Source organism: Talpa europaea (assembly GCF_964194135.1).
Source record: "Talpa europaea genome assembly, chromosome: 1".
NCBI classification, from domain to species: Eukaryota; Metazoa; Chordata; class Mammalia; order Eulipotyphla; family Talpidae; genus Talpa; species Talpa europaea.
The window spans coordinates 47,819,236-47,838,410 of NC_140073.1; the positions used below are offsets into that span (position 1 = coordinate 47,819,236).

General features: G+C 33.8%; 1 protein-coding gene across 2 annotated transcripts in view; it reads left to right on the forward strand.

The window, feature by feature from the left end:
- The window catches only part of UVRAG (UV radiation resistance associated), a gene marked incomplete at both ends in the record, with an annotated part of 258,086 nt that overhangs the window by 124,937 nt on the left and 113,974 nt on the right, over positions 1–19,175 (forward strand). For both annotated transcript variants that reach the window (XM_084256101.1, XM_084256102.1), the window contains one exon: positions 10,904–11,030. In XM_084256101.1, the coding sequence (XP_084112227.1) occupies positions 10,904–11,030 (127 nt within the window). The remainder of the gene's footprint in view (positions 1–10,903; positions 11,031–19,175) is intronic.

A 19,175-nucleotide genomic window follows, 5' to 3' on the forward strand; every position in this document is an offset into this window, starting at 1 on the left:
AGTGAATTGGAGAATGATTTTATCAGTTTCTCTAAAAAAAACTTGCTGGAATTTTGACAAGGGTTTGTAAATTAGTTTGTGACTAAATTCTCCAATCTATGAATGTGAATGTATCCTTTTTATTTAAAGTTCTTTAATTCTCTCAGTAATATCTTGCAACTTTTACTAGAAATTAATTTAGGACATCTTTTGCTAGAATTATTACTTGTTCAAAGAGGCCGGTCTTTTATTTGTGCTAGTCTATAAAAATACAGGTAATTTAAATTTATTAGCCTTGTATGTTGCAATCTTTGTATTAGGTGTTTAGTTCTCATTGTTATTTTATAGGTTTTGGGGGGATTTTCTATGTTAACAGTCATACCTGCAAACTTAGACTACTTTATGTGCTTTGATCAATTTTTCTGCCTCATTTTCAATAGCAAGGACATACAGTATAGTGTTGAATAAAAGCGATATAAGTGGAAATCCTTGCCATGCTCTTGATCATAGGGGGGAACAATTAATTCTTTCTTTGCTAGATATAATGCTAATGATTCCCTTTGTTAGTTTTCAAACATTCTTCTTATTTCTAGTTTCTGAGAGTTTTTATCATAAATGGATGTTGGGTTTTGTCAAATGTTTTCTCTGGATCTAGTGATCATTTGATTTTTTTCCTCCTTGATTCTATTAATATAGTGATCTACATTGATTTAATTTCACATGTTTAATATTGCATTTCTGGAATAAAGCTGAACTTGATTATGATACACAATTTTTTAAAGTATCTTGCTGTATTATATCTGGTAATAATGTAAGAGTTTTGTGTTTGTATTTATTGGGGATATTAGGATGCAGCATTTTGACTTATTTTATCATATTAGTGATAGGATAATAGTGATCTGGTAAAATTAGTTGGGTTATATTCCTTCTTCCACTTCATTTTGACCAGAAACAGAAGCCTTCTTGATTTTTTTAATTTTCAGGTTCTCTGCTGAGATTTCTTATCTTTTTACTCATAGGGATATTTTACTTTTTCTCACCTAGTTTATTTGTAATAGTGGCTTTAAGGTATTTGATTATTCTAACATGTAGATCATCTCAGGATTGATATATGTTGGTGGTTTTTTTCCCTGGAGAAGGAGTCACATTTTCCTGGTTCTTTGTGTATTGTATAATAATGTCATAGTATCTTGGACATTGCAGTGTAATTTTGTGAAATCTCTAGGTTTTATTACTTTACTCATAAGAATGTTGAGGTTTTTATTTTAGCAGTTATCTTGGTTGGACTCAAACTGTCATGCCTGCGATGGACATTGACTCCAATTGCGATTCAGTACTTTTTTCTGTAAACACAGATTGCTTTCTGTTTGCCTCATGCATGTGTTACTTAACATTCAGCCAGACTCAGAATGAATTTAAACAGAATTTGGGTTGTCCATTCTCTGACTTCTTCAATGCTGGTGACCTTGTTAACCAATTTCTTTCTCCTAGTTCTCTGACCAGAAAGATAGTTGGCTTTCAGTTGGAGTTTGACTATGGGCACCCATAGGGAGAACCACAGAAAAGGGGAAATTCACTCTATGTTGGTTTGTTACACTAGTATATAGTATATGAGAATACAGTTCATTTAAATTTATTAACCTTGTGTCTTGAAGGTTATATTAAGAGTTTAGTTTTCATAATTATTTTATTGATTTTTGGAATTTTCTATGTAAACAGCCATACCTGCAAACTTGGACTGCTTTATGTGTTTTATTTAATTTTTCTGGTTTATTCCAATTGCAAGAACATACAGTCTCCTCCAAAGTTGGCCAACTGTTGAGTAATCTCCAGAACCCTTAGGTAGTAATTTTTAAGTATTGTCTACAGTCTGTAGGTGTTATTTATGGGAGGACCAGTTTGTTAGATGTACATTCTCATATACCAGAAGTAGAATGCCTATACATTTTATTATTATTCACATTTTACTTTATCTCCATAGCTGAACCTGGGTTTTAGACCTGGTATTGCCACTGGATTGGATTGGATTAAATACTTTCAAAGGAAATTTTTCCCTTTCTTGATGGTTCTATAGTTCTAAATGTAATAGGGACAACTTATAAATAATATTTAAAAACCAATTTGTGTACTTATAGGACAACTGCCATAGTTCTAAAGATTTTTTCAAATTGCTGATTATTTCCAATTTTGGTAGGAAAACTAATATAAATGAATATGCCCTAAGCTGCCAACTCACAAGCTTTACTCTTAGAAGTTGTGATACCTTAAAGAACTTATGGTGTATTTATTGACAATACTTAGGTTAGTAAAAGACAAATGGCTCTTATGGTTACTTCTGTAATCTTATGTGATATCACAAATCTTACAGACTCTGGAATATTCTACGATGCAGTTTTGAAGAAAAAAAGGAGGTAATGGCTTAGTGTTAATATGAAAATATTTTTTAAGTCACAGACTCTGAAATGGTCTCTGGAACTATGCTTTCCTGGACCACGCTTTGAGAATGTTTGCCTTGAGGCTCTTTAACTCCCATATGATGAGAAGAAAATTGTTTCCTTTAATATGTCATGTATAGATTAGTTTATCATTCTAAAATGAGTCTTTAATCATTTCCACAACTGTCTTTCAGCAGTTTTGGGGCTTATAAATAGATGGCTTGTATCTGTGGTTTTTCGGATCCAACAAAATTTGTATAAAAACAATAAAGTCCAGCTAAAATTGATCCATTGGTGATGTACATGTGACATTAACAAAAGCCTATTGCAAAATACTTACAGAACATTAAGCTCTTTGAGCATTGTCTTTGATACATTAGGAAGCAGAATCAAATCTCACTTGGGCAGGGTTTATTTGCTGTACTCAACAGATATTAGAGCCAACAATTTTGGTTATAATGACTTGCTATATTTCTGTAAATGGGCCAGTTTCTACAATCAGACCATAGCACAAACATATACATGCCTTTCTGTTTTAGGTTAGTTTTAGCTTAGTTGTAGCTTACTTTTACCCTTATTAGTTCTTTGATTTTAGAAAATGTATTCCAATTTGAGCTTGCCCCCTGGAATAGTGCAGGTTAATTTACTACCCGGGAATATCCCTATAGTCTCTGAAGAGCAGCTTTACTCTTTTTCTTCTTTCTCTGCCCAGGTAGAATTCAGTTTATATATTTTTTGGGAAAATTCAGTTTAAAGAATTGAACTCTTTGTGGAAAAAGCTTTCTAAAAATTTACATAATTTTTTCCTTAATGATGTGAAAACATCCTAGGACTTCGTGATCACACTATTGGAAACACATTGTTTCTTGGTTCGCTTTTCTTTATTAATAAACAACCTCCTTGACTTCCGATGTTTGTTTTTACAGGGAATTGGCAAGGCTAAGTAACTTTTGTCTCCACTAAATCTATGCTCTTAGAGAGCAGTTACTATTTCTCATTCATCTAGTAGCACTTAGTAGGCTCTTCATAAGTGTTTGCTTTGCTCAGGAAAAGTTGCTTAGGAACGTTTCACAGTTCATAAAATTTTCAAGTCAAACACAGTAATGATGATTGGAGATAAGCATTTCTGCTTGGTGGGTTCCCCCCGTCCCCCTTTGGCTCGAATGCCTTTAACAGATGATTTTGCCATCTGTTTGGAATCAACATTTCAGAGATAGGAAGAAAGCATTTTGGGTGAGAAATGATAGCTATAAAATATTTTCCACACAACTGCCAAAAGTCATTTTCCATGCTTTTGCCTTTTCCAGAATGTCATATAGTTGGAATCATACATGTAGCCTTTTCAGATTGACTTCTTTTACTTAACACTAATCATTTTAGGTTCCTCCATATTTTTTCATAGCTTGATAGTTCACTTCTTTCTATGCTGAATAATAAATACTTCATTGTATAGATATACCATAGTTTAGTTGTACATCTCAGTTGCTTCCAAGTTTTGGCAGTTATGAACAAAGCTGCTATACATACTCATGTGTAGATTTTTGTGTGAAACTAAGTTTTCAGCTCATCTGAGTAACTATCTCGGAGCACAATTGCTTTATCATATAGTGAACGTATGTTTAGTTTAGTAAGAAATTGCCAGACCATTTTTTGAAGTAGTTACATCATTTTGCATTGCCATCAATGAAGGATGAAAATTTCTATTGTTCCACGTTTGTCAGCTTTGTATTGTGTTTTTTATTTTAACTACTTTCAGTAGGTATATAGTGCACTCTAACTTTTAATTTTCAATTCCCTAATGACATGATGTTTTCATATTCTTATTTGCTATCTATAAATCTTCTTTGGTGAGGTGACAGTTTAGATCTTTTGCACATTTTTAAAATGGGTTGGTTTTGTATTATTGGATTTTAGAGTTCTTTGTGATTTTGGATGCTGTTCCTTTATTGAATATGTGGTTTTCAAAAATTTTTTTTAAATAATAAATTTTATTTTTATATTCCCCATACAATTGCAACCCCCTCATTCTGACCCAATCCCTCCCCTCCCACCCCCCACCCCCAAAAAAGTGTCTCTGGTTCATAGTTTTTTGTTGATTTTGATTTTCACTTTCTTATAGTTATTCATTTTCCTGGTCCCTTATTTAAGTTTTCTAGATTCCTGCTATGAGTGAGACCATCCGGTATTTTTCTTTTTCTTTCTGGCTTATTTCACTGAGCATGATCCCTTCCAGTGCCATCCATGTTGCTGCAAATTGCATGTGTTTATCTTTTTTGAATGCTGAGTAATATTCCATGGTATATATGTACCACATCTTCTTGATCCAGTCATCTATTTTTGGGCATTTGGGTTGTTTCCAAAGCTTAGCTATTGTAAACAGTGCTGCTATAAACATAGGGGTGCAGGTGTTCTTTGGAATTGATGTTTCTGTGTCCTTTGGGTAAATACCTAGGAGTGGAATTGCTGGATCATATGGAAGCTCTATGTTTAGTAGGTCCAGAAATCTCCACACAGCTCTCCATTGTGGTTGGACCAGTTTGCATTCCCACCAGCAGTGCAGAAGAGTTCCTTTTTCTCCACACCCTCGCCAACATTTGTTGTTGCTAGTTTTTTTAATATGTGCCATTCTCACTGGTGTAAGATGGTATCTCATGGTAGTTTTGATTTGCATTTCCCTGATTACAAGTGATGTTGAACATTTTTTCATATGCCTGTTGGCCATTTGCATTTCCTCTTCAGAGAAGTTTCTTTTTAGCTCTTCTGCCCATTTTTTGACTGGATTATTTTCTTTGTTGTTGTTGAGTCTCATCAGCTCTTTGCAGATTTTTGTGATCAGTCCTTTATCGTTAGTGTTGGGTGCAAAAATGTTCTCCCAGTCAGTGGGGTTTCTCTTTGTTTTTGTTATTGTCTCTTTTGCTGTGCAGAAGCTTTTTAATTTGATGTAGTCCCAGCTGTTTATCTTTGCCTTCACTATCACTGTTTTGGGTGATGTGTCTGTAAAGATGTCTTTGATGTGCATATCACGTAGTGATTCACCTATATTTCCTTCTATGTATTTTATGGTTTCAGGTCTTATGTTTAGTTCTTTAATCCATTTTGAGTTGATTTTTGTGTATGGTGTGAGGTAGTGGTCAAGATTCATTCTTTTGCATGTAGCGACCCAGTTTTCCCAGCACCATTTATTGAACAAACTTTCTTTGCTCCAATGCATAGTCTTTGCTCCTTTGTCAAAGATTAGTTGACCATATATCTGTGGGTTTATTTCTGGATTTTCTATTCGATTCCATTGGTCTGTATGTCTGTTCTTGTTCCAATACCATGCAGTTTTGATGATTATGGCTTTGTAGTATAGTTTGAAGTCTGGGAGTGTGATGCTTCCATTCCCTTCTTTTTTTTTTCAGGAGAGCTTTGGCAATTTTGGGTTTTTTGTGATTCCATATGAATTTCATCAATAATTGTTCTATTTCTTTGAAGAATGACATTGAAATTTTGATTGGAATAGCATTGAATCTGTATATTGCTTTTGGTAGGATGGCCATTTTAATAATGTTTATTCTTCCAATCCATGAGCAGGGGATGTCTTTCCATTTCTTTGTGTCTTCTTCTATTTCTTTTAACAGTGTTTTATAGTTTTCTTTGTATAGGTCCTTTACCTCTTTTGTTAGATTTATTCCCAAATATTTGATTTTTTTTGTTTCGATAATAAAAGGGATTTTTTTTTTATTTCTTCTTCAGATTTATTGTTCGTGTATAGGAAGGCTACTGACTTTTGCGTGTTGATTTTGTATCCTGCCACTTTACTGAACTGATTGATGAGTTGAATTAGTTTTTCTGAGGAGTTTTTGGGGTTCTCTATGTATATTATCATGTCATCTGCAAATAGTGATAGTTTGACTTCTTCTTTTCCTATTTGGATTCCTTGGATGTCTTTCTCTTGTTTTATTGCTCTGGCTAGGACTTCCGGTATTATACTGAAAAGCAGTGGTGAGAGTGGACATCCTTGTCTTGTTCCAGATCTTAATGGAATTGCTTTCAGCTTTTCACCATTGAGAATGATACTGGCTGTTGGCTTGTCATAGATGGCCTTTATGATGTTGAGGTATGTTCCTTGTATCCCAAGAATTTCAAGGGCTTTTATCATGAATGGGTGTTGCACTTTGTCAAAAGCTTTCTCAGCATCTATTGACATTATCATATGGTTTTTATATTTCTTTTTGTTGATGTGTTGGATAACGTTGATTGATTTTCGGATGTTGAACCATCCTTGTGCCCCTGGAATGAATCCTACTTGGTCGTGGTGAATTATCTTATGGATACATTGTTGGATTCTGATAGCTAAAATTTTATTGAGGATTTTTGCGTCAGTGTTCTTTAGGGAGATTGGCCTGTAGTTTTCCTTTTTTGTGTAGTCCTTGTTCGGTTTTGGTATTAGTGTAATGTTGGCTTCATAGAACGTGTTGGTATTGTCCCTTCCTTCTCAATTTTTTGGAAGAGTTTGTGAAGGATAGGCACTAATTCGTCTCTGAATGTTTGGTAGAATTCATTTGTAAATCCATCAGGTCCTGGGCTTTTGTTTTTGGGGAGGTTTTTGATTACCATTTCAATTTCGCTGCTTGTAATTGGTCTGTTTAGGTGTTCTATTTCTTCTTTATCTAGCTTTGGGTGATTGTAGAGTTGTAGGAATTTGTCCATCTCCTCTAGATTGTTGAACTTGTTTCCATACAACTCTTCATAGTAGTTACTGATTATTCTTTTTATTTCTGCTGTGTCCGTTGTGATTTCTCCTCTTTCATTTCTGATCCTGTTTATTTGTGCTTTCTCCCTTTTTTCCTTTGTGAGCCTGGCTAGGGGTTTGTCTATTTTATTGATTTTTTCGAAGAACCAGCTCTTGGTTTCATTAATCTTTTGGATTGTTTTTTCAGTTTCAATTTCATTTATTTCTGCTTTGGTTTTTATTATTTCTTTTCTTCTACTGGTTTTGGGGTTTTTCTGTTGTTCTTTTTCTAGATCTTTGAGCTTCGAGATTAGGTTGTTTCTTTGAGTTCTTTCTTATTTCTTGATGTGAGCTTCTATTGCTATATATTTTCCTCTTATTACTGCTTTTGCTGCGTCCCATACATTTAGGATATTGGTGTCCTCCTTGTCGTTCAATTCAAAGAATTTTTTAATTTCTTCTTTGAGCTCTTCATTAGTCCAGTGGTCTTTCAGTGGTGTGGTTTTTAATCTCCAGGAGGTAGGAAAGTTCCTTGCCTTCTTTTTATAGTTTATTTCTAGTTTGATGCCTTCATGCTCAGAAAAGATGGTTGGTATGATTTCAATCTTGGTGTATCTGTTGATGTTTGTCTTGTGCCCCAGTATGTGGTCGATCCTGGAGAATGATCCGTGTGCGCTTGAGAAAAATGTGTACTCCGGTTTTTTTGGGGTTTAGTGTTCTATAGATGTCTGTCAAGCCCAAATGCTCTAGGTCCTTATTTAGAGCTTTAGTTTCTTTACTTATTTTTTGTCTTGTTGATCTATCCATTGTTGATAGTGGTGTTGAAATCTCCCACTACGTATGTGTTTTCTCTGATGTCTGTTTTCAGAGATGACAACAGTTGTCTGATATATTTTGGTGCTCCTTCGTTTGGTGAGTATATGTTAATGAGTGTTATTTCTTCTTGAAGTATTGTCCCCTTGATCATAATGTAGTGACCATTAAGGTCTCTTTCTATTTTTTTGAGTTTGAAATCTGTTTTATCTGATATAAGTATAGCTGTTCCTGCTTTCTTTTTTGGTCCATTTGCTTGTAGGATTGTTTTCCATCCTTTGACTTTGAGTCTATTTTTATCTTTTGTAGCTAAATGTGTTTCCTGGAGACAGCAAAAGGTTGGGTTTTGTTTCTTAATCCAGGCTGCAACTCTGTGTCTTTTTATTGAAGAGTTTAGTCCATTTACATTTAGAGTTAATATTGATATGTTAGCATCTGTATTTGACATTGTGTTTGTCTTTCCTTTGATTTTATTTATTTTTTTTTAATAACTTTTTTATTATTATTTATTTTGGGGGGGGGCTCTCCCCCTAAGTTGGAGAATAAGACAAGATGTCTCTTTTCTCAACTCTATTAAAGATGTACTAAAAGTCCCAGCTATGCAAAAAACAAGAAAAGGAAATAAAGTTATACAGGTTGAGAAAAAAATAAAAAACATCTTTATTTACAAATGATACTACTGTCTATGTGGAAAATGCCTAAAATACCAACAGGAAAAAAAAAAACCACCTTGGTACTAAATGATCACAGCAAGGTTGCATGGCAGAGGGCTAATACTCAAAAGTCAATAGATTCTTATGCAACAGCAAAAAAAACTGGAATTTAAAATAAAAATACATTAACATTAACATAACAAAATTAAATAGTTCATTTATAAACCTAACAAAAAATATGTATAAGATCTATATGAAGAAAGCTACAAAACTCTTATGAAAGAAATCAAGGGAGATCCAAAATTAATGAAAAGATTGTCATTTTCATGGAGAGCAAGACATTATTAAGATGTCAGTTTTTCCCAACTTGATTTATAGATTCAGTGAAATTCCAAGTTATTTTGTGGATATCAGAAAGTCAATTTTAAAGTTTATACAGAAAGGGAAACAAACAAACAAAAGCCCAGAATAACTAATTCAATACTAGAAAAGAACAAATTTGGAGACTAACACTATCTAATATCAAGCTTTATTTACTATAAAACTACAGTAATAAAGACAGTGTGAGATGGGTAAAAAAATAGACGAATCAATGGAAAAGAATAGAGAGCAGAAATAGACACAAATACAGTCAACTGATCTTTGAAAAAAAAAAAAAAGGATAGCCTTGTCACCAAATGGTGCTGGAGCCTCTGGTATGTCACTATTAAGTAGTATGTTAATTTAGGATTTTTGTTAAATATTTTTTAACTGAAGAAGCTGTCTTTTATTCCTAGTTTGCTGAGAGTTTTTATCATAATGGGTGTTCAGTTTTGTTATATGCTTCGTCAGTATCTTGTGATATAATTATATATAGATTTTTCTTTTTCTATATCCTGATTGATGATCATGATGAATTCCACTAATCAGTTACTAAATTTCTAACCTGTCTTTAGGTCATGATGTATAATTTTACATTATTGGATTTGATTTGCTAATATTTTATTGGGGATTTTTGCATCTAAGCTGAGGGGAGCTATAGGTCTATAATTTTCTGTTGATACTGGTTCTGAGGTTAGGGTGATGCTGGCCTTACAGCATGATTTAGGAAGTTCTTCTATATTTGGAAGAGGTTTTACAAGAACTGTTAATATTTCTTATTTAGATGTTTGATAGGATTCTCCAGTGAAACCTCTGGGTCTTAAATTTTCTGTTTTGGAAAGATTTTCCAAAACATTAATATATGTAGGCCTATGCAGATGATCTGTTTCTCCTAGTGTGAGTTTTGGTAGATTGCCTTTGAAAGAATTGGTCCATTTCACCTAACTTATCAAATTTATGGGCATAGAGTTATTTATAGTATTCTTTAATATCTTAAAGTCCACAGGAGCAGTTGCGATGACTGCTCTTTCATTCCTCATATTCGTAATTACTGTCTTCCCCCCCACCCCCAAAGAATTGGCTTTCTGTCTCATTCATTTTATAATTTTCTGCATTTAATTTATTCTCTTTATGGCTCACTAACTTCTTGAATATGTAGATATATTTATTTTGCCCAGTTTGAGAAGTTTTGACCATTACTTCTGTGAGTGCTTTTCTACTCCTGCCCTCTTTCTCCTTTCCTCCCTGCACTTGATACAAATGTTAGATCTTTGCTGTAATTTCATGACCTTGAGGGTCTATTTGTATTTTTTAGTCTATTTCTTTCTGTTATTTAGATTGGGCAGTTCCTATTGTTATATCTTCCAGGTTAAAAATTCTTTTCTCTATCGCTATGTTCTGTGGTTGAGCTCATTCACTGAGTTTTTATTCCAGTTATTTTCAGTAAATTTTAAGTAAATATCACTTCTTTATGTATCTACTATTTCTTTATCAGAACTTTCTATTTCTTTGCCAAGTGTTTTATTTCTTCTTCCTTTATTTGAAACATGCTTTTTAGTTCTGTGGGCATATTTTCCATTCTCCAGGTATATACCCAGGAGTAGCATTGCTGGATCCTATGGTACTTGATATTTCACTTTTTGAGAACTTCCATTTCTTTTTGTCCTATTATACTGTGATGTCAATAAAGAGATCTAGAATATTTTGCAAGGTCTTTTGAGTTCTTAGAAAGAACTGTCCCTAGACTTTAGATTTCTTTACACTCTTATTCCTTGTTAATCTGTGTTGTTGCCACCAAAATGACAGGTGCCAGTTTTAAGTTACTGATTAGAAATTAGATGAATATTAAAGAGCTAAATGATTGCTCATTTTGAAATACTATGAATGTAGTTATTCATAGTTGTGACTTATATATTCATACATTTACTTTTGGATTATTTTTAATTTAGAAAAAAGAAAGTGAGTGCCTGCATTTAAGAATTTTGGTGCTTCGAAATGAACTGGAAAGACAGAAGAAAGCTTTGGGACGGGAGGTGGAATTATTGCATAAACAACAAATTGCATTACAGGACAAAGGTGAGTAAAAACACCATACAGACTTACGTCACTTTCAGTAGTTTTATTTTCTTCTTCATAGGTGGCAATAGTTGTCTTTTTCTAAATGTGTTTATGTAGTTCTCTTTACTGTTTTGAAATCTTTTGAAATTGGTACATACAGAAATTGGTACATACAGAAAGGTGTGCATGAGCACACACACAGAGCACACATTTTCAAAATGAACACACCTAAATAGCGTTACCAGGAACCCAGAACCTCAACAGTTTCCTTGTGCTCCATTCCATTCAGTAGCTCTCCAGCTAGGCTAACCTGTACCTTGACTTGCTATACCAAATATTAGTCTTACATAATTCTGATCTATTTACTAATAGAATCATATAGATGTACAAATGATGTTTGTTCAGCATTTTGTTTTAAGGTTTATCCTTACTAGTGTGTAATACAGTCTTAGACCATTCAGACTGCTAGTGGTATTCCATTTTATGAATATGAATTTATTTATTTTTGCTGTTGACTTTTAAGTGATTTTTAGTTTGGGACTGAAAAATAATGTTTTTGTGGATGTTCGGATACGTGTTTCTTAGTGACAATTTTTTTTTTTAAGATTCATTTACTTATGCCTACAAGAACTGGGGTACAGGCCAGAGGTGTGGGAGGTGAGAGGATTCACCAGCTACAAAGCAGGGAACAGAACAGGCAGAGAGACTGAAGTATACTGCTGAGGGGAGCAGCAGGCGAGTCAGGAGAGGTCTGCTGCACCATGTGGGTAGCTCCCTGGCCGGCTAGGATCGAACTCGTAAGGACTGGGGTCTAGGCTAGGGGTGCAGGGGGTCAGAGGATTCACCAGAGACAGAGTGGGAGCAGAACAGGCGGATCTACTGAAATACACTGCTGAGGGGAACAGCCGGCGAGACAGGAGAGGTCTCCTGCGCCGTGTGGGTTAGCTCCCTGGCTGGGGATCGAACTCATGTCACAGTGGCTGGCAATAGCTTGATAGCGCTGAGATTTTAACCCCTGCACCAGTAGGGAGGCCCCTTAATGTGATTTTTAATACATTTCTCTTGGCTATAAACCTAAGAGCAAAAATGCAGACATAGAATACACATCTCTTCAGTTTTAGTGGATTGTGTCCTAAAGTTTTACAAAGTGGTTATGCCAGTTTATGCCCTTTACATCTGGCAGTGTATTGGATCTCTTGTTCCATCTATACTGTTTTATTTTCTCTCGTGTTATTAATGGTCTTGATATTTGTTAAAGTTCTTCAACTTAGTTCTTTAGTTTCAGGCCTATAACAATGATTGAACATTTGTGTTCATTGTGAAATGATCATCACAATGAGTCTATTGTGACACCATCTTTTCTTAGTAATTGGTACTTTGTGTTTTTTGGTTTTTTTTGTTTGTTTGTTTAGCCTTTCTGGTGGGTATATTGTGGTATCTCCTTGCAGTTTTAATTTTGATTTCTTTAAAAACTGATGAATTTGAACAGTGTTCCATGTGTTTTATACTGATTGGGATACTCTCTTTGTGAAGTACAATCCATTGATATCTTCCACTTTATAAAAATTGGTGTGACAAAATTTTTTTAATAGGAATTCTTTATGTATTATGGATATGGATTCTTTGAAGTATACAGTAAATATATGTATTATACTCCTGTGACTTGCTAATTCATACTTTAGTAATATCCTCACATGAACATAAGTACCATTTTTCGCCTGTTCTTTTACATTTAAGACTTTTTGTCTCCAGTTTAAGAAATAATTGCCTATCTTAATGTCATGCAGATGTTCTTCTGTGTTTTAAATACTTTACTATTTCTTTTTATGTCTGTAATTCATCAGGAATTGATTTTTTGTGTATGATGTGAAAGGTAAGAGTCAAGGTGTGCTTTATTCTTTTCATAGTCAGTTGATCCAGCACCATTTTTTGAAAACCATAATTTTATTACGCTGCAGTAACACTTTTCATCAATCAGGTGACTATATACCTGCATGTCTGTCATAGGATGTCCTGTTTGGTATCATGGATCTTTCTGCCCATTCTTTTGCCATTATCTTACCGTTTTATTTTCTCTCATTTTATTATTGGTCTTGATATTTGTTAAAGTTCTTTAACTTAGTTCTTTTTTAGTTTCAGACCTATAGCAAAGATTCACAGTTGTATACATTGTGAAATGATGATCACAATGAGTCTATTGTGACACCATCTTTTCTTAGCAGCTTTCAGATTTGCAGTGCCGTATTATTGATAGCTCCTTGACTTGTCTACTTCATAAATGGTATTTGTACCTCTTGGTCCACTTCACCCATTTGCCCCTCTTTCAACCCACCTTCCCTCTATGAGCCACTGATTTGTTTTCTGTCTCTTTGATTTTAGTTTAGTTTTATTTATTTTTTCTTATGATTCTATATATATAACTGATATCATACAGTATTGCTTCTCTGATTTAACATAATACCTTAAGATCTAGTTTCGATGTCACAAATGGTAATATTTATTTCTTTCACATTTGAGTAGTATTCCTGTATGTGCATTTATGAAAAAATGCCATATATACACATGTAATATCGTCACTATTAAATCATCAATCGAAACTCACGTTACTTTCATAGTCTGGCCATTGTAAATAATGCTGCAATGCACATGGGAATGTTTATAGTTTTTCAAGTTAATTTTTGTTTTCTTTGTGTAAACAAAGACAACAAATGATAATCTTAAATATAAAAGAGAAGTCTCTGATAAATGGTGCTTATGTTCATGTGAAGGTATTATTAAAGTCGAATTAGCAAGTCACAGGAGTATAATACATATATTTACTGTATATTTCAAATAAAGAATCCATATCCATAATATATATAATATATATATATATACCCAGAAGTAGAACTGCTGAGTCATATAGTAGTTCTATTTTCAATTTCTTGAAGAATTTACAGACTGTTTGTTAAAGTAGCTATACCAATTTACATTCTTAGCAACAGTGCATGAGAATTCCTTTTCTCCACAACTTCACCAACTTGTTGTCTTTTTGATGATAGGCATTCTGATAGATGAGGTATTAATTTTATTGTGGTTTTGATTTGCATCATCTTGATGATTAGTAATATTGAGCATTATTTCGTGTACCTATTGGCCTTGTCTTCTTTGGGAAAATGTCTGTTCAGTGCCTATACCAATTTTTTCTTTAAAAAATTGAGTTATATGACATTCTTTTATTTTAGATATTAAACCTTTATCATATATATAAAACTTATGATTATCATCTCCCATTCAATAGGTTGTCTTTTTGTTTTGTTGATGGTTTCCTTCACTGTACCCGCTGTACAGAAACTTTTTAGTTTGATTTAGTGCTATTTGTATAATTTTTCTTTTGTTGCTCTTGCCTTTGGAGTCAAATCCAGAAAAACATCACCAAGACTGGTATCTAAGAGCTTACTATGTATGTTTTTCTTATAGAATTGTAAGAATTAACTTTTGTATATGATGTAAGATAGTGATCCCATTTTATTCTTTTGCTTGTGATTGTTGAGTTTTCCCAACACCATTTATTAAGAAGACTATCTTTTCCCTGGTATATATTCATGCTGCCACTTTCCTTAATAAATTGACTCTATTTTTGTGTTTTCATTTCTTGGCTGTCTATTCTGTGCCATTGTTATAGGTATATGCTTTAATGACAGCACCACACTGTTTTAATTATTGTAGTTTTGTAATTGTTTTAAATCAGGTGACTTGGGACATCCAGCTTTGTTCTTCTTTCTCAAGATTTCTTTAGTTATTCAGGGTCTATTGTATTTCCATACAAATTTTAAAATCATTTGCTCTATATCTATGAAAAATGCCATTGGGACTTTGATACAGATTGCATTGAATCTGTAGATTGCTTTGAGTCATGGACATTTTAACAATATTAATTCTTCTGATCCATGGGCATGAAATATCTTTTTCTATTTCTTTGTGTCATCGGTTTCTTTCATCAGTGTATTATAGTTTCTGTGGTACAGGTCTTTCATTTCCTTGGTTAAATTTATTCATAGGTATTTTATTCTTTCTGATGCAATTGTAAGTGATTCTGTTTTCTTAATTTGCTTTCTGATAGTTCCTTGTTAGTTCATTGTAGCTGGAGTGTAATTTGTTAGGAAGAGAGTAGTATGAGATGGGATTGGAATGAGAAGTAATTTAGAGCAGAAATGAAGATGTTTGCCCTTTCTGTTGAACTGGAGAGGAGGCTAAGAAAATGACACAAGGGCAAGGGAGTTTACATGTTAGGTAGTGGATAGGATCTGCCTGTTCTATTTAAACACTAAAATTAAGTCTGACTTTCTTAGTTGTCAGGCCAATTATATAGTCATGAATGGTATCATGTGCTTTCCACTGCCTGCTATATAGAAGATATCAGTTCTTTAGGGAGAAAAAAAATCTTCTCTTGGCACTGAATTCCAAGAGGAATTTAGCATGTAGTTTCTAATGTGCAAGATATTAAATATCATAATGAAATACAGTCAATTGCAATTTTGCTAAATTATAGCAAGAAATATCTATTAACCCTTGAGAAGGGCAGCATCATAAATCATAGCACAGAAAAGGCATTTCTGTAGGGAGGGAAAGTAAAAAAGTCAAAGTATATTGCTTCTTGCTTATCTGGCTTAATGTAGAAAACCCAGAAGAACGGCAGTTTATTGGTTTTAACTAATTTTGACAGAAGCTGGCCATTGGCCAGAATGAGACCAAACTCTCTGGTGAGAGAGAGCCTAAAGAATCTGCATTTTGTTTGGTTGATGGAAGCAAGATTCATGTTCTTTGGCTATTAGATTTATAGGAGACAGCATTGACATTTGGTTATTAAAACTAACATGCCTGACTTGAGTTCTTGCTGAACAGAGGGCCATCTTAATAGACTGTAACACTGGTATATGTATGAACAGGGCAAAACATTTCAGAGAGTGCTTTTGAACATGCATTTACTTGCCTGCATCTCCATGACTTCTGCTGAGGATGTGGAGTGGTAAAAGAAGCTTTGCCTTCACCTTAACATGAGAAAGCTGAATAATATACAAAATCATAACTTTTCTTCAATCTATCAGAGAGATTAGACTTTAGGGCAACCAAAATATCCTGGATGTAAGGAAAAACAGGCATCTCTAAGTGGAGACCAAATCTGAGAATTGAGTTACCAGAGCATGGAGGGAAGTTAGGGCCACTGTATAAGAAGGTAAAATAGTTCACGTACAATTTTTAAAAAATTGTTATTACCAAGTATAAGATACTGCGAGTCTATGGCAGATAAAAAGTATTTCACACCTACTCACAGTTTATTCTACATGAACCTACATTGGGTTTTCATAACAAAGATTGCAATCAAGGAAGAAAATTACAGAAAACCACTTTCAGTGATGTTGGTCTGGAGGAGGTGAGTGGATGCTATTTTAAGAGAAGTATAACCACCCAATAGTCCTGAGGGTGTAAGTGAAAATCTGTTTTTAATGAAGGAAGAAAAAGAAAAATACCGCTACTGTTAGTTGAAGAAAACTGTGTTGGGTCTGATTGATCAGAATTTTCCTATCTCTAGGAAAGAGGGACAGTATCACTGAGAAAACCTAACTTGAACCCTAGGGAGTCAGGGTGTCCCTGCTCAACCAGGACTACAGCAGAATCCCTTACTTTTCTCCCTAGTCAGGCTAAAAAGCATGAAATAACAAGCCACAGAGTTTACCACTTGAGGAGAGGCAAGAACATGAGGAGACACCCTTATTTAGGTGCAGGTACATAGGAAATAACCTAATTCTGAGAACAGAGCAAGATCATTGAGAAAAAACCAACAGCAAACCATCTCTACCATCACCAGCCCACAACAGGAAAAATTATAGGAAAATTGAAGAGTGTGGTGCACTGAAAACAGTCGTGGCAACAGCAAAACCCAAAACCAGCTCAGTTCCTGATTGTTTTGTCTCAACCCCCCAAATTAACATAAGAAGAGGCATACCTTATCATTCCTGTTTTCTAGCAGATGATGTTCAACAGTAAGAATTTTTGAGACAAAAAAACTGGAACAAAACAAAATCTTCATGCCACCATTACCACTACCACCACCAAGAAAATGTTGTCAAGAGAAGTTAACAGAAAAAAATTCAGAAATGACTCAAATGTTAGGACTATCAGAGAGGAAATTTAAAGCATTTGATGCTTGTATTAGAAAAGAAGAGAGGTTCCCAATCAATAATATGAGCTTATAACCTTATAACCTTAACAATTAGAAAAGATAACCAAATTAAACCCAAATTAAGCAGAGAGGAATAACAAATTACATGAATCATTGAAATTGAAAAAAAAAGTAGAGAATCAAGGTATTCTTGGAGAAGATTATTAAAATTGATCAGCCTCAACCCAGACTAAGTAAATAAGTGAGAAAGCACAAATTAATAGTATTAGGAGTGAGAGTGGGGACATCACTAGAAATCCTACAGAAATTAAAATAACAAAGTGGTATTTTAAATACTACATGATAACATGTCACAAGGACACTGGAGCAAAACTGTAGAAAGTTCCACCAGCCAAATCTGGAGCCACTTGAGTACTAAAATAACTACATATAGTAATGAACTGACTATCATTGAAAAATAAGAAGCAATCCATAATATTTATTGATAATACAGGGCTAATGGATCAGGGAGAGCTCTTTCTTCAGAAGAATGCTGAGTACTGACTGATAAATATGGAGAGAGTACTGAAGTTGGAATATTAGTTTGCATCTTCAGATTAAAGATTAAATCAAGCAGAATATACCAACTGATGCTAAGTCTAGGGAGAAATTTAGATGAGTGCGAGAATGTATATATAGTCTTAAAGATGAACATCATTGCTTTTATGTTTAATATTCTTAGAAGGACATATCATCAATCATGTAGTGTTCAGGCTAGTAATACATAATCTGAACAACATCTAAAGAAATGGAACAAATCATTGCTTCAATGTTTTTATTCCTTGTGATGTAACCTTTGGAATTTAGATTGAATTTTCTGAGGTATCTTTAAATACTTCTTTCCTATATCAGTCTAACTAAATCAAATTCATGCAGTTTTGTTCCAGAGTCCACCCTATAACCACTAAATTATATTATTGTTTGACAGAAAAATTAACCTTATGTTTTAGAGAGATGACTTTAGACATTTATCTAAAAGTCTTTGTTCTGATAAAGCCTATAGGAAACCGTAGCCCCTCAAATGACCCTTTTTTGGGTTTAGGTCTACTCTTTTATTTATTTACTTATTTTGGAGATAATTTCAGACTTATAGAAAAATTACAGAATATATATGCTGAAAACACTTATGGTCTTAACCCAGAGTTACTTACTGTTAACATTTTACCCATTAGCTGCCTACTTTACTTTTCTAAGTTTAATTTCTCTTTAGTCACTTTGCAAAAATTTTTTTCTTTTGAGTATATAATATATCCTGAAGACTCTTCAGAACTGAGGCGGGTATATACATTTGCATTTTGAAGCCCAAATGTGTTTTGTCCTTGTTTTTAGTTTCACTGGTAGAGTTAAGACAACTTAATTTATCTGGGATGAAGAATAATATTGCAGATTTCTTTATTGGTGGGAAAATTCATATGCTTTTGGCAAAAGTACAGAGGGTAGAGAGTGAAGATTGTCAACCTAAATGTCTTCTGAAATCATTTGAGTGCGAAGATTTGAGGTAGAAATTATAACAAGGGGCTAAAGAAAATTATGTGGTGTTCTTTCATTGAGTTTTGTTTTGGGGATAGAATCACCAACTCACTAGTTATTTAGTATAGTTGATAGAGAAGAGTGGAGTGTTTATAAATATGTTGATAAAATTGCTTAGGTTGGTAAAATTAGTGATAAGTTCCAAAATATAATTAGGTTAATTAACCTACTTCTTTTTCCTCTCTATAGGACATGCACAGAAGAATTTAGGGTACCTTTTCCTATTGTAGATCACAGTTTATTTAACTAATGTTCTTTATAAGATCTAGAACTGAAAGTTTGGGGATTAAGACTGTTTCTCTGTCATATAGAATCTCTGAACTTACCACGCCTGGATTTTCAGGAACTTAGAAGTTCTCATTTTCTTCAATGTAAGAATTTTATGATCATGTAAATGGAAATGAAAGGTATAAAAGTTGATGTAAATACAA